The sequence below is a fragment of the Micropterus salmoides genome, unplaced genomic scaffold (assembly GCF_014851395.1).
Source record: "Micropterus salmoides isolate LMB-PRFRI ecotype aquatic unplaced genomic scaffold, ASM1485139v1 Ms_hic_scaffold_4, whole genome shotgun sequence".
NCBI lineage: Eukaryota > Metazoa > Chordata > Actinopteri > Centrarchiformes > Centrarchidae > Micropterus > Micropterus salmoides.
In genome coordinates, this window is record NW_024043372.1 from 22,173,801 (window position 1) to 22,190,134 (window position 16,334).

General features: G+C 41.0%; 1 protein-coding gene across 8 annotated transcripts in view; it reads left to right on the forward strand.

Moving 5' to 3' along the window:
* LOC119886500 (AMP deaminase 2-like) overlaps positions 1-16,334 on the forward strand; it is a 33,035-nt gene that overhangs the window by 6,432 nt on the left and 10,269 nt on the right. For 6 of the 8 annotated variants that reach the window (XM_038697280.1, XM_038697281.1, XM_038697284.1 and 3 more), the window contains 2 exons: positions 15,349-15,479; positions 16,000-16,130. In XM_038697280.1, the coding sequence (XP_038553208.1) occupies positions 15,349-15,479; positions 16,000-16,130 (262 nt within the window). Of the gene's footprint in view, positions 1-7,633; positions 8,028-15,348; positions 15,480-15,999; positions 16,131-16,334 lie in introns of those variants that run through there. The other 2 variants (XM_038697282.1, XM_038697277.1) reach the window with 2 other exon arrangements.

The window sequence follows — 16,334 nt, forward strand, 5'->3', positions numbered from 1 at the left end:
ATAATTCTCTCGCTTCCCCTGGTAACCCCCATGTTTCACATCATACCGCTATGAACTGTGGGAAATTCCCTCAGCCGAAGTCTGGAGAAATGCGGACTTACGAAAAGGGTCTATAAAGGCCTCAAAATGTCTACGAGAGAGCCCTTGCGCACTTGACGATTTGACAGTGGGACAGCCCTAAGCCCTCTCGGACTTACCATGAACGCGCCACAAAGTCTGTGAGTCTGTGAGGGTGGACATTGGGATTGGGCCCAACAGCAGTATGAACCATCATACAACATCATGGCTATCATGGCTGTACTGGCCATGGCCTCTCCTTATCTCATCAACCCTGGGTTAGATAGAGCAGTGGTGTTGTTTTATCTTGCACCTTCCAGCTCTCTCATCATGACAACAACAACCTCCCCAACCGTTTGGCCAAAAAATTGTTTTCGTTTAGTAGAATACGCAGTGACCGTGTGGAGAAAAAGAAATATCATTATTCAATTTCATTTATTAAGATCCCCATAAGCCGTAGCCGAAGCAACAGCTATTCTTCCTGGGGTCCACACAGACACAAAACTCTAGACAGTATAGTACACAATTACAGGTAATCACACACACCAACACAACAAAGACAATATAACCATACACAAACACGATACAACACACTATATAACCCAGTTCTCATCAGTAAAAATCACTCAACTGAACAAACAGAAGAAAAAGAAAATAAGTTTATGTATTATCTAGACAGTACATTGCACTATATAGAGTCTGAGCGTCCTTGGATGAGAAAAGCTGTTTCGCCAGGAAATGTTTCAATGACATTTTAAAGCTATTTTTACTCTTCTCCTGAATAATATGCTCAGGCAGAGTGCTCTATGCAACCATAACTCTATACATTGCAGTGTTCTTCATCATACTGGTTTTCGTTTTGGGTATTGTAAATCTACCCTAAATAGTGTGCCTAGTGTAATAGTCATGCACATCTGAGCTCCAACATAGCTGTCTGTGTAATACCCTTGGTAATTTAGTAACTGAAATATTTTTAAAAAATAAAGAAAAGAGGCAGTACATCGATCTTTTACCTTTAACTAGATTAAACAGCTATACATTGTATTTACATTAGTTCTATATCAGCATCGAAGTGTACAACGTGCTGCTTTATTCTGAGTAACTTGAAATATTTTCATCTGAGTCATGGAAGCACTGGACAAAACCACTGAGCAATGATTTATTTATTGTTACTTCAGCTAAACATTACTGCCTTTCATCCTCCTTATACATTTCAGTTAAATTGCCCCATTAGCGTCCCAGATTTGATAACGATGATGAACTTTCTCACTGAGTGTATTTTTTGCTCACTTTAGCGACAGTGACCTCTGGACTTTTGAATCAACCTTGGACGAATTTCAACAAAGTTCACATCAAAAAATTAAGGAAATGCAGTTTTCCAGCAACCCTTTTAGATTGTTTGGGTTTAGCAACTTGGATAAAATATATAACTCTTGTTGGTTGCTGTTAGGTAATTAAGATGACAAAAGAGTTCTCTCAAATGCTACTCTTTACATAAGATATTAGTTACTGACGTTGACTTTTTAATTTGACTTTGTTACCACAGGCCTTTATCTTACTGGCTTATGTTGGTGAATTAATTAGTGTTACAGTTGTGTCAGTTAACAAGGTATGCATGGGGCTTTCATTAACTTTTTAGTGTGATGTGATAGTGGCCAAATGATCTTAGCTCTTTGATTACCTTTGAAGTTGATGCTAACTGCTCTCTGTTGGGAGAAACTAGACCAGCAATATATCTGTGAAACAATTAAATGTTGATATTGATTCAGTTTGAAACCGCTGCCTTAGTGTGCCACAGCACAGTGCAAATGTTGGATGTTTTGGGGATATGCGGCAGCAGATCTCAAGCAGTAACTCACATTGACAAACACACATACTGTATTTGCTGAGGAGTCCTGTCTTTGCTGCAGTAATAAATAACTTAGAGGTCTTTCCATCCATGCAGTCATTTAAGTCCTCTCAATTAGCCGCTTGGCTGAGCCCCCTGCTCTCCCAGTCTGTCATAAGAGCCACATGTAGGCCATCCGTTATAGTACTTCCATCTGACCACTGTTAGCGTTCTCAATGCCAAATTGCTGAAAAGTCTACTGTAGCTGTGGCTTGGGCAGCTGGTGTTTTTATCCACATCATGAACTGAAGCGTTGAATATTTCCTGTGATACGCCTTGTAGCAACACCAGAAATAGCTTTGCATCCTTTCAAGTATTTATTTATCCAAAAATCCACATCTCTGGCACTGCTGTACATTTGAAACAGTTCTCTTATGTAAGTGTTGGTGTTGATTTGCTGGTGGAGACATTGATTACTCAGCCAGTGTTCTCATCTGCAGGAATCTGTCTGCCTGCAGGCTGCTTTCTCGCTGGACCTTCATTGCATCACATGAAGCAGAATATGTAATGTCCGGGCTTTGCAGCCGAAGCCATTTAAAGAGGCTATTAAAGCATGTGGTAGAGAGGTGGAGGGAATTCCTCTCTCCAGCATGAATCACTGCTGCGATTTCTGTTGTGATCTGATGCAGAAGCTCTTACCTTGATCTTCACTAACTTCCTGGCCTCTAACTTGACACTACCTTGTGTACCTTTTATCTGTAGGCTGTCATGTAGTCTAGCTTGTCAGAAGATTTTGTTGCAACCGATTTTCTTTGCTCCTGTCAAGTGCACTCAGTGGTGCTGTGATCCCTGCCTCATTACCTGTGTGTTTCTGTGCACTGTGTTGTACTGGGTAATGTATAGATATTAATTTGCCACTGATTTGAGCATATTGTCGAGAACTCTATTTAAACTGTGAGCTCCACATTAATCTGTATTATTTCTTACTCACTGTACATCCTGCTCCACGTTACAGGTTACTGGCTAATTCACTCACTCCACCACTCCAGCCTCCCCCTGTTCTGGTTCATTATTAATCAGATATACTGTTCCTGGCATGTCTTTCATGTGGTCTCTTTCTCTTGAGCTTGTGTGTTTTTCTGTATCTCATGACTTGCCCAGTCATGTGGGCATGGGCTCTGTTCTGTTACATCTGGGGGGCTTTGTTACACTCTTCCCTGAATTGTTAGCACATCTACACATTGTTGCCCTGTGGACTTTAACCTGGCAACCTCTGTGCCCACTTCACTCTCTCACTTACCTCCTTACAAAGCAGAACTTCAGTGTCACTGCTCAATTGAACCATATTATTAATAGTGTCAAAATTGAGAAATGAGAAAATTGAGAGCATTGACGAACCAGTGAGGACACATTTGGGACTAAGACCACCTAACAGGTTTGGGGATAATGACTTATGAATTACAAAACAGTCCTTAAACGGTGTATGTAGGCCAGTTTATATATGGGGGGCTCATTTTGGGGAAACAATGTGTGAACATTTAGAAGATTTTCTGTGAACTGCTTTTTCTATGCAAAATTTTAGTAGCACATTTAATGAGTACAGTTTTGAACTTTTACATCTCACCACTAGAGGGAGTTTCCGGCACAAAAGTACAGAAGGACCATTAGTTTGAAACAAGTGGCTGGTTGTCTGCCTCTCAATGTTTGGCTGTCCTGCAGTCAGACATGAGTGAGGACCAGTTTGCTCTGTGTTTTTTGAGTGGAAAATTCCAGTGCTTTCTTCTGCTATGAATAGCTCAGTTGCTTCCCACGTAACAGAGGAAGTGTGTCAGTTCTGGAAAAGAGATTTTAGGGGGCAGGAACCAAGGCCTTGAACGGTATAACACCAACAGGTGGGCCTGTTGTTGCTGGGGGGCGAGCAGATAACGAGTCCTTTTCATTGTCACCACAACATTAACACACACACACACATGCACAGAGCAGCAAGACTCAACATCATGCCATTGGACACACCGTATCTCACAGGGGTGATTTGCTGGCTGACAGACAGTGCTTATACACATGGTTATGATGGGTTGTATTTCATCGCTGAGGTACAGTTAAGCTTTGGTCTGTCCCCACTCTCAGCATGGCTCCTATTAAAGATCTGTTTTCATCTAATCCATCGTATTTGATCACAGATGAACCGGCGTCAGCTGATGTTTGGTCCCTGACTGGCTTTTTTTATTGTCCTGTGACCTCAGTGAGTCAGTGAACTGCTCACACACCACTCCCTGTTTCCCTCAACGATCTCCCAGCTCTCACTTTTTTTTAGGAACACATGTACCTCCACACTTATGCCGTGTGAAAAGATGCATCACAGGGAGAACACCCATACGGTTTCTCCACACACACTCGCATACATCACAGTTTATTGATCATGAGAAAGCTCTTGAGTATAATTCTTGGAGGGGGGGGGGGGGGTAACAAGACCCTTGTTATTGCCACCAGCTTTGGTCTTAGGAATGGAATATTAACCTCTCAATATCCAGGCAGTGCAAAGTACAAGGTGCTACATGTTGACAGTGTCAAGTGACACGGTGCTCCTCTTTGCTATGTTCAGATATGGTGAGAGCTGCACTGAGGTGGCAAGAGGTTTGGTGACCAGACAAGGCTCTGGATAATCACAAAATCCTGGAGGGGGAGTGTGAATGTGTGTGTATGTATCTATTTATTTTTTTAAATTTTGTTTAAATTTTTCATTGATTTTATCTGGTTTTTTTTTGGTGTGTTGGGATGTGTGTGTGTGTGTGGGTGTATACATCGCAGTATACAGTTTGTGCAGGTGATGGGCCGCAGGGAGAAATTATTGTTTTGAGAACTTTCCTGACGGACTCAGGAAGAGAGATTCACAGCAGCATCTGACTGCTGAGAAGCCATGAGTATTTTGTGGAAATATTGGTCCTCTTTTATTCACATGGGAATTTTTCTGCAGCGTTAGAGATTAGGTTTGCTTGACATGGATTTGCCTTCTCTTGGAGAAAGGGAGTGAAAATTGGTACACTGCTCTTCTGTGCTCTTGATTAGTCTTTTGGGAAAAAGATGTGTTGAACACAACAGGGGTAAGAGCAGAAAAGGTCAAAGGAAATCAAATCTCAGACTGCTTTTAAGAAATGTGATTTAAAGAAAAAAGGTAGATATGTACTTTGTCTAAACTGAAATTCACACCAGCCTGTAGCTGGTCTTCGGCAACAAACACATTCACACCTTGCTCTGATTTCATTGTTGTAAGTAAAGAAATTACATCGTCATCATGGCACTACACATTAGCACACAGTAGCACCTGTAGAAACGAACTGCTACTTTTACCTAAACACCTCTTTATAACTTTCTACATATAAAGGCTCCTCTATAGGTTTCTGAATAAGTGAATGAATTTTGAGATACAATCTCTTCCAGAGGCAATTCAAAGATGGCCCACCAATAAATTGGGGTGTAGACACCGTTTCACTGAATAGGAAGTTTATGGTTCCAATTTCTAGACAGATAAAATGTATTCAGAAACTCATGTCACATTATAGCCTGTTTAGATGCTGGAGCTGGCCTTGGCTCGCAGCAACAGCCTCTTTCTATTGACTCGCTGTCTGAAAAACTGCACACGGTGCGATATGATCAAAACAGGGCTAGGCTTGGACACATCAATTCTCACAAAACTGTTCTAGGTTTGTAATTCTTCTATTCTACATCGCTGATCTCCCAACCATTTTATAAGCTTTGCACTCTCCAAAATGCAGCCTACACCACCACCACAGGCTTTCATGGAATGAAACCGCATGTGTTTATTTTCCATAATAAAGTCATGAGCAATATGCTTCCACGCTTTCACAAGTCTTATTTATTCATCATGTTTTGTTTTTATCTTTCATCTCTAGGATTGATCAAATTCAAATCAGCGTAGCAAACAGCATTCACTGACATTGATATCATTTGAGATTAGTGCAAATGTGGTGAATACGCTTCAGAGGTTTTTATTAAGGACCGTTTGCTGAAATCGTTTAAAGTATTTCTTGACACAAAAATAGATTTTTGTTTTGGCTGTATTTAGTTAGACCTCAGCTTAACTGTAGAAGTGCTGCCTACTTAGCACACAGCAGAAAAGATGTGGAAACCTCACTATCCACCACATTTTAGGTCCATCATGTAATAGGCCTCGCAGGAAGAGCAATGAATGTATTGTGTATCTACGTCACCTTTTTTCAAAAACTGTGGGTGACAAGTAGGTGTCGATTGTGGCCAGTATCAATGCTGTTTCTGGGATGCGGTGATAAAGTGTCTTCCACTGTTAAAATGCATGTAAAATCTAACTTTAGTATCTATTATAAATAACTAGGAATGCATCTTACTAGTACAACACGGTTCATGAGTAACTCTCATTTCTCTTCCTTTGGCCAATTTCATCAGTCATGCAACTTTGAAAAGAGGAACTCCATTTGTCATGTGTAAGGCCCATAGATCCATAGGGCCATTTAGGCTACCTCTCCACCTGTCAAACCGAGTTAGTAAATAATATGGAGTTTGGATACAGTAGCAAGAACGAGAAAAACAAACATTTGCAAATTTTACCAGCGTGTGGCTGTTGCTAATTTTGCACCCAGCTCTATACATAAGCAAACAAGTTCAAAAAGGAGAAGATTGGCTATTTCGTATATTCTTATTACCTGTCACCCGGTCTGATTACCTGCGAAATCAGACCAAACGATTTATAGCACACATGAGGCGGTTTACATTTCCCCAGGCAACGTTTAACAGTAGTACATTAATAAGTTAAAAGGAAGCAGGAGGAGATTTTTCTTTAGAGAATTAGATTTTTGACGTTTTATTTTGTTGTGGCTGATATTGGGACAGGATCAGCAAAGAGATAAAGGGACAGTGGTGGACGACTGTTGTAAACACGAGTCAATCTTAGTGGATTCAGCTATGTAAAAAATAAAAATAGTATTAAAAACAAGTTGTGTCTTTATTTCACTCGGACCAAAATTCGGGCCCTAGCCAGATCAAGATGTTTACAGCACGAGGCGGTGGAAACTCTTCTGCTTTTGCCCACAGGGGCCGCCAGAATCAATACAAAACAGTCCCTTGTATTTGTTTTAAATAGGGGTTTAGCAGATTTCTTGTACTTCCTTGTGTTGTGCAGCAGTCATGTGATAGAGGAAGGAAATAGCCTCCGCAGACATCATGTGATTGGTGGAGAAAGTTACGTGGCGTGCAGAATTTAAATGAGCTCACTTGTATGTACACACAATCATACACCCCTCTCTGTAATTATAAGAAATCACTCTACAGACATTGAATTCAAACATCTGACAGTAAAACAGAGTCACAGCAATAAGCCAATTGAAGCAGATCAGAATTCATAAACAATTTACAAAGAAAAACAACATGGCACGGACCATAATACAGTGTTGGCAACTACATATAAGGCAAATAAATTTATGTTGAAACATGTCTTCAATGGACATGTAGCAATTGTTTTTAAGTAGTGGTATTCATAACATGATTTAACGGTTTGCAGTCATGAGATGATTGAAGAAGTGTGTTTATGAATAAGAGCTGGCAGGCAGAAAAGAAGTGGGAGTGGCCAGGGCTGCTGGGCCGCCTCCATTTTACAGCACAATAGAGTCTGAAGTGGCTCACCCCTGTCCCCTCCCCTGTTTTGCCACGTGGTATGTTCCAACCCAGTATTTAAATCCGGGAGCTTGAGGGCTGTGCTGTTCATGCACTGAAAACCGGCGTAATCCAGGAAGCAGCTGAGAGGCAGAGGCAGAAAGAGAGAGAGGGAGGACGAGAGAGAGAGAATCAGAGGAAAGAGGAAAACTGCTTCACCAGCACACTTGAGGTGGCGACAGATACAGCAGGAGAAGCAAAGAAAAAGAGAGAGTTGTGTGATCCTGTTATTAGGGCAGCTTGTGTTTAGGAGAGAGAGAGCATATCCTGCCTCTCTCTTCGCTGTCATTTCTCTCTCCTCCACTGTGCCAGCGGGGGATGGTACATCGTCTGTCCCAGGCCTAGTTACATGTCCCAGCATCCCGCAAGAGCTCAGACAAGGCCACTGCTGCGACAGTAACGGAGACTGTGAGAACAAGACAAGACAGTGAGAATAGAGGTACTGTAACCCATGCTGACTAATGATGATTAACAGGAACATATACTGTAGAGCCTGTTAATGTGCATACTGTTTTATTACTAGTTTCAGCAGTTCTCTGTGATGCCTGGTACTTATCACTCAAAAAATACTGCACAAGCAAGCTCGTAGTGACAGATAAGGTGCTAGTAAACACAGTTGCTGCGTACTGGAATAAGCTGACAACATGCAGAAGACCGTGGGAGGAAATGTAGAAATGAGCTTCTTTAAACCACAAGCAGATGGTAGAGAAAAACACATCAGGCATTTGCTAGGTTGGTCATTTGCTATGATGCTGATATTTGGAGAGGGCTTGATGAGTTTTTTTTTTGTCTGGCTGTTGCAGTGGGTGAACATCAAGTCCCTGCTGCTGTTTGCTACAGTCCTTTATGATGCAGTTATATTACTCAGTGGATTCTTGAGTGTGTGCTGACGAAAACCAAAACATAACAGGGCACACGTGCAGTAAATCAGAAAGGCCGTTGCAGTGGAGTTTCAGAAGCAGGAAGAAAAAAAATTTCCTCAGAATTGCGTCTTCATTAATGCTGTACAGGCAGGTTTGTGTGAGCAGATGTACTGTAAACTACTGGGGTCTGAGTTCAGAGCCCACCTGTACATGTCGCCCTTCCTGATGTATTTAAGGGCAGTGTTTTTATCGGAACAGCTGACATCTGTTTTTTCTGTTTGTGTTGTGACTTATCTGTGTCCTCTTAAAGGCTGTTTATGGTATAGAGTATTTTTGTCTTTCCAGCAGGCTGTCAACTTTTAAAAAAAATAAAATAAAATAAAGTGTTTACAAAGGGAAGTTACAGGCAGCAGTTTTCAGATGAAAATTATCATCACCCACATTTGTTCCCTTGCACCCAGCCTGTTCAGTACTGATAATAAATGTTCGAGTCGAAGACCCGAAGTAGAGGTTCATTCTCATCTATAGTTGCTAAGGAACATCTGAAGTGTGTGTCACCACTCTCCCCTTCAGGGAATAAAGAGAAATCTGTAAAGGAGAAAAGATTGGAGCCACAATTGCTCTAGACCAAAAAGTAAACCAAAACACTTTATTATAGGGAACTTCTCACACATGCATAGCTTTTCGGCCATCAACAGTTTCTCTTATTCTAAGATGCCCATCATGCATTGCTGCTATGTGACATCCCTGCTTGTACATGACTTTTAGCTTTGTAAGAGCCTCCCTTGTGTTTGCTGAAGTCCAAACATAGACATAGACAGCCTTTATTTAATTAGTATATCTCTAAGATTATTCTCATGCTTGATAATGTTAATGATAATGGAGTTTACATGTCTGAATAATACATAACATAAGGTCTGCTGTGTAAAAATAAGTAGAGCTGGGCAGTGTTATTGTTTATTGACTTTTAGCTGACTGTGATGATGCGATCATTACTTTGTTGTTCTACAAAGTTCTACAGTCAAAGCTAATAATTTAGAGCAAACTATGCATACAAATTAGTTATTCAAGTTCATCTTTTGACACGTACGAAGTCTGATGTATGGTGAAGAGACTGGCACGTGACCATAAAGTATCAACAAACCAATAACAACATTGAACGGGACTGAAACTCACACAAGTGCTTGTTTGTACATTGCCAGACCACAGTGATGAAGGGGAATTGCAGGCTGGCATTGTGAGGCTACATGCACAAAGAATTATTATACAAGTATATTTTTCATCTCATTATTTATTCGAGACATAAACTGGTGATTGAAGTGTGCCTAACAGGTTATTAGCTCTAAGTGTCATGGTTGGGAATTTCCTGACTTGACGATGGACTGTGCCCGTTTATTTGCTATTTGTGTACCCAGCACGGCACGCTTTGAGAAGAGACTGTGCAAGGCCAGATGTATTCACCAAAATGCCAGTTACCTTGAGTGTTGTTATTGTCTCTTTGATGTTGCTGAACATCAAACATGTAGTTGATGACATAGACAACAGTTGTCTAACAACAAGGTCTGTTTTCAGCACAATGTCCCGCAGCTGATAATTTGATGATTTAATCAGGAAGAACACACCATCTCCTTGACAGATATACTCGTCAGTTACAGAGAAGGATAGAACAAATGTAGAAATTAAACTGGAAGATAACTGAGATTATTGCTGTTCGCCTCTACAGTGGCAGCAAAATCTAATTAATTCTCTTGATATCTTCATGTTTATCATCACAGTAAATGACTCAGCCAGTAGGCCTGGCGGGGAAGTTCTGGTAACAATGTGGGGCTTATGGGACTTTAAATATGTTGCATAAGTTGTTTTGTTGTCAAAATTCACTTTACAGCACATAAAATCAAAGTTGGCAAATTGACATTGATTTTTCTGGTCATGGAGTATTTTCATGGACGTACTGTACAACATTTTGTTTGACTTCTTCAGTATATAAACCAGAATGGCTCTGCAAAAACTAGTCTGCTGCTACTTCTGGCCCAGGGAACGGGGAGGATGAGACAGGCTGGAAGGATTGTATTGATCCTTAAAGAGCAGAGTCAGCTCCGCAGATTCTAGGTGACCCTTTCTCTGGTAGGGTTTAAAAGAACAGGTGGGTGGTGTGCAGACTCAGGTCCCAGGGATGTTAGAGAAAGCTGAGATGCAGAGCTTTGTCAACATTACTCACTCGTCTAAGAAATTAACAAAGGCTACATGAAGGCAGAAGGGTTGAATTAGTTTATTCTAAAATAGATAACACAGTAAACAGCATGTTTGACATGAGGCTAGAGGCTAGGATTCTTGGCCTTGTGCCAAAACAGATCCTCATGCGATCTTCATCTGCGTGTTGGTTTGAAACAAAAGAACAAAGCAGCTTATGACTAGGCTTCACAGAAATACTACCAAAAAATGTGTTTATCTCCACACTCTTTCACAGGTGAGTTACACAGATTAAATTTGTCTCAAGGATAAGCCCACAATCTCCAGTCTAAAGTGCTTTCTGTGGTTGGACTCCATCATGACTCCAACATCAAAGACATCTATCTTTATTGTTAAAAAAAACAGATTAACAGTATTGCTTTAATGTATCTGTCTAGCTGCTATTTGGACAGATAGATTTTCTTTAACCCCTTAACGCCTGAATTTATTTACAATAAAAAAAAATTAAAAAATACTTCTGTTTTCATTTGCTTTCAAGCTGATGTTAAATTAAGTGAAGATTGTTAATTTGTCTATAAAACATAGAAAAGATATAAATTCAGGTATATGTAGGTATGATGCAAATTAGTGACAAGAGGCATAAATGAGAAAACCAGGGCTTGCAAAAGGTTCCTAGGTACGTATCAAATATGCACCAACAGGCACTGGGGGAATCCATGTGCTATCTTGGCTTGCAGTCTGCAAGGAAGAGGTATGATGCGAATTCGCGACAGTCGGCGTCAAGGGGTTCAATGCACAACACCTGAATAAATCATACAGGACTGTTTGACATAAGTCTTCCTTTCATGAACTTGCTAGGGCCTCTGTTGTCTTGATGGTTGGCTTATGTGTTGTCATTGTTGTTGTTGCCTTTGCATGTCAGTCGGGTGATATTTGAAAAGGTATCGAAGTACACAGCAGAATATGAGCCAATACTCAGAGAGCGAATTTGCCATATTAGTTTGCTGAGTTTCCCCCAGCTTTGTTGTGTTTACTTGTATAGATGTGATTAGGAGGTTTGTGCTCCTTATTACCATAATGTCACTGAGATAAATAGCGTTGGGAGTGCTGGATTAAGAGTCATCTGTGGTTGAAAGGCCGGAGGATTACACGGATGCTATACTGGGGTTGACTTGTGTGTGTCTGTATACTTAAAGCCATCTGTTTGTCCATGTGAAAATGGACGTGTCCTTATATCCACACACGTGTGTACTACAGACATAACAAAGATATGTTTGAGGTCATTTACGAACATTGTTCCCATTATGTGGTTTGTCCAGCAGAGAACACTGACAAGTTTATTTTTGAACAGTAAAGTGGTCCACTAGGGACATATTGTGATCATACATCTTTCAAAATAAAATTGATTAAATCCTTATCAAAAACGTTTAATATACCTCTTTTTATGTCCTAGAGCACCACTGTCAGCAGATCATGGCACAGATGTAACTCGCATCTTTTAAAACGTCTAGGTGTAATATTGAAATGTTTTGTAGTGTCATGCCAGTATTTGTATACAGTGGAGAGTTACCCTCTGTTTATTCCTAACTCCACAGCCTTGGAGGCAGACAGCAGATGGCAGAGACTAATTGTCACAGGCCAGACACAGAACTAATAACGGTACCAATTATAGAGGAGAGTGAACGCACTGCTCCCAAAGCCATAGATTTATTATGAGCGTGTGTGCAAATATAACTATGGTACTGTACTCTTTGAATTATGGTTCTCTTTCATTTAAATTCATGACTGTCTTTAGAAAGTTCCTAAATGCACCTCAGACAAATGTGTTTTGGTGTTTTGGTGGCTCTCTTCGGTTGTGCTTGGTGAGTCTGGAGTGGAGCTGGCTTCATCTGGTCTTGCAGGTCTAGAGTGGGGAAGGTCCCTCTGTGTCATCCCCAGGTGTGTGTACGCACATGTCATTGTGTACATGTGAGTTAGTTAGGGTAGTTTTCTAAGTATGTGCATGCCCACCTGTGATTGAAGTGACACAGTATCTGCTGCTACAGCTGTCTGTCCTTAAACCAGCCTCTGTTATTGGACACATTAAAAGTATTTTCACTGTCACCAGAGCTCCATAGGCAATCATGGTTATGCCCTATTTGGATTTGTTTGACATCTGGATGAGAATTTATCTTTTGCAACTGGTATTTTTGTGCATAGTTTTCTGCCCTCAAACCACCACACGAGGCAGTCTTTGGGAAACCAAATGTTAACTAGAACTGCAAGCAGTTATAAGTGGGGTCCAAGCCTCCCGGCACAAGCCGCCCCCCCTGGCCCCGCGGAGGGCGCGCGAGTCGGCCTGGGTGCCCCGCTGCAGCTTGGGGAACCTGTGGAGAATAAATGAGCAGAGTTATAAATGAAAGGGGCTTGCGGTCACGGAGATGTGAAATTAATGTATGTCTATGGGAGTGTTATTTTATTTCCAAGTAGTAGCGCCACATAGAGGCCGATCGACGCCAAATTTCATACAGCCCCTCAGGAGGGCATGCCAAATAAGGTCCCTGAGTTTGGTGTAGATCGGACATTGCAAAGTTAAGATGTGACATGACGTCCTGTTTTTAGCGTTTGCGCAGATTTTTGTTAGCTTGTAATTGGGACATTTTTTGTCGGATCAAAATTCCCTTTACAAACCTCGTTCGGCTTGGTCCAGAGATGGTCCGTGCCAAGTTTAATGTCGATCGGACTTGCGGCTTCGGAGGAGTTAATTAAAATAGGTTTTCCAGTTTTCGCGATTTAGCGAAACAAAATTGTCATCGCACAGAGGCGTGTCATATACCATTGGAATCCGCAGCATCCCCCAAACACATGGACGTAAGTAGGTTTACGAATGTACCATGTGGTGGGCCGTAGTTATGAGGCAAAATGTCGTTTGGTTGAAAATCCCATTGAAATGAATGGGGTATTTGAGCTTCGATTATAGCGCCAGCTTTAGTCTGAATTGCACATATGCATATGACGTAATTTCCTGTTAGTAGCGTTTTTCGCAAACATTTGTTAGCATATAATTGCGACATTTTTTGTCGGATCAAAATTTCCTGTACAAACTTTCATCAGCTTGGTCCAGAGATTATCCGTGCCGAGTTTGGTGTCGATTGGACTTGCGGCTTCGGAGGAGTTAATTAAAATAGGTTCCCAGCTGCTTCGCTGGTACTGGGAACCGTGATGCCTTGCATTCGCGGGTTCCCAGCCCACTCAGGCTTGGACCCCTAATTATTTTCTATTTTGGTAGGTGATTGCACTAATTAGTTTTTTCTGTTGTTACGTATTTGTCTGCCTCTGTTTTCAACAGACTGTGAAATGATAAACAGTTGTAAAGAGACTGACATACCCCCGCTATTGAATTAACTGTGAGCCAAAGCAAAGCACCCAGATGGTCCATGTGTATCTTTTACCCCTTGAGTTCTGTCTGTTACCACACATCGCATACAGTCTCTGTGTGTTACAGAGTGAAGAAGCCAAGTTATATGTGTGTTGGTGTGTTTGGAAAGAGGTCTTATGGATTGTAAATTCTTTACTGTCAGAGCTGTTTTAATAGTAAACATTTACATTGTAAATTACAGGCTCCATCAACAACAATTCTTTGTATAAGCACACACAACACACCGTAGTTTGTTAGTCTATAAAATTCATATAGCTCTTGTTCAGCGACACTTTGCTTCATACAATTGTGAAAAGATTTCTGAAATGCATTAGTGAACTGGAAGTATTTACCTCCATATATTACTGATAATTTACATAAGCAAGTCTATCTGTGTGATATAGCCTGACTAAGTAAAAGATAAATATAGCGTAGTGTAAATTGCCAGGTTACTTTGCAGAAAAGAGACAATGTTGTTAAATGTGATCTTTCTCATGCAACACTAAAAGGATGTGAGTTTGTGGCTCCAAATTCAGAAAACTAAAACATGTAACGTAAACATGTATGTCTTGCCAAACTCAAAATATAATACAATTCAGTAAATGGTGTGAAAGTATTTTTACATAGCTAAGAAAATGTACATAGATTACAGAAACATTTACTTATCACTTAAAAAAGTGAAACTAGTTTAAAAGACTGTGAGGCTGACCCCTTCCTTTTAAAGGTTCAGTGGGTAAGTTTTAGTGGCATCTAGTGGTGAGGGTTGCAAAGAAATGGTCACCACTCACCCCTCCCTTTGCAAGCGCGTAGGAGAATCTACGGTGTCCGTCTCGCTCTGTCGGCTCTTGTGCTAAATAATACGTGTGGAAGTTTGTCCGTTTGGGCTACTGTGGAAACATGACGGCGCAACATGGTGATGTCCATGGAAGGGGGACCTGTGGTTATGTAGACAGAAATGTCTCATTCTAAGGTAATAAAAACATAACGGTTCATTATGTAAGGTCTTTATACACCACTGAAAATATAGTAGTGTATATTATATTGGATTTCTGTCAATAGATCATCCTAAATATTACACACTGGACCTTTAATACAGACAGGAATGTTCAACTGCTGTGCTTTCTGGATTTTCAGCCCTTTTCTGGTTAATGGCTATTTTATGTTTGAATGGTGGCACATGTGTAAATGTCACCCTGGCCTTTACTGGGGACCTAAAAGAAAACACTCTGTAACTAATCATTTCTGATTTTGTCAAGGTGACTCTGTGTGTTTCTGTCACATACTGTAACTCTCTCTTTGTCTACCTACAGACCTGTGCAGTGCATCAGGGCCCAAACCCCTCAAACCCCAGAGATCCCTTCCAGGGACGCCTGTTTCTCTCACACACCATCCAATTGACCTGCGAACATCTATGGAGGAAAAGTACAAAGAGATTGCTGAGGTAAAAAATTCAAAGCCACACAGACAAACTCTCAGAAACACTACGATACATGATTACATTATACATTTTAGACACAGCTAATCAAAATAACTATTCACTTTTGATTAGCACCCATGCACCAGTTTTCCAGCCATTCAGTTATTTAATGAGCTATTACTGACATTTGTTTGAATTTGGAATAGTTGTGAAAATACATCTTTGAATCCTTAATAGTTAATAGTTCACCAATTAACCACTGTGTATTGTTGGTGCAGCTTTTGCCTTTGGCCTTTTGTTGAATGAGTCATCATGTAATAATACTGCCTGCCTCTAAAATAAGGCTCAAGAATCATACCATAAAAGTGTGCATAAACAAACTTCTTATTTTGAATCCCAGCACTTTCTGGCTTTATGTGAAGGTAAATGTAACCAGAGGTGTTGTGTGAGCCTCAGAGTCTGCCACATGACCATTGGTGAATTAGCGATTGACCTGTTTTCTTGTTTTACAACACCATAAATGTATAACTCATGTTTGCACAAGGAGCTGTTCACACGCAGCATGGCTGAGAGCGAGATGCGAAGCGCTCCTTATGAGTTCCCGGAGGACAGCCCCATTGAACAGCTGGAAGAGCGACGGCACCGCCTAGAGAGGCAAATCAGCCAAGACATTAAGTGAGGAAATGCAACACACACACACACAGTCAAATAAACTCTCAGACAGACACAGCTCTCCATTGCCCCCACCTTTTACACACAGTCTTGCTTTCAACCCGTGCACACATGCTTATCAGCTTCCAACATGCCTGTTTGCAGGCTAACTAACCCTAGCTAAGTGGGCTAGCCAGCAGTTGGCACCTGTCCTGGTGTTCAGTCTTC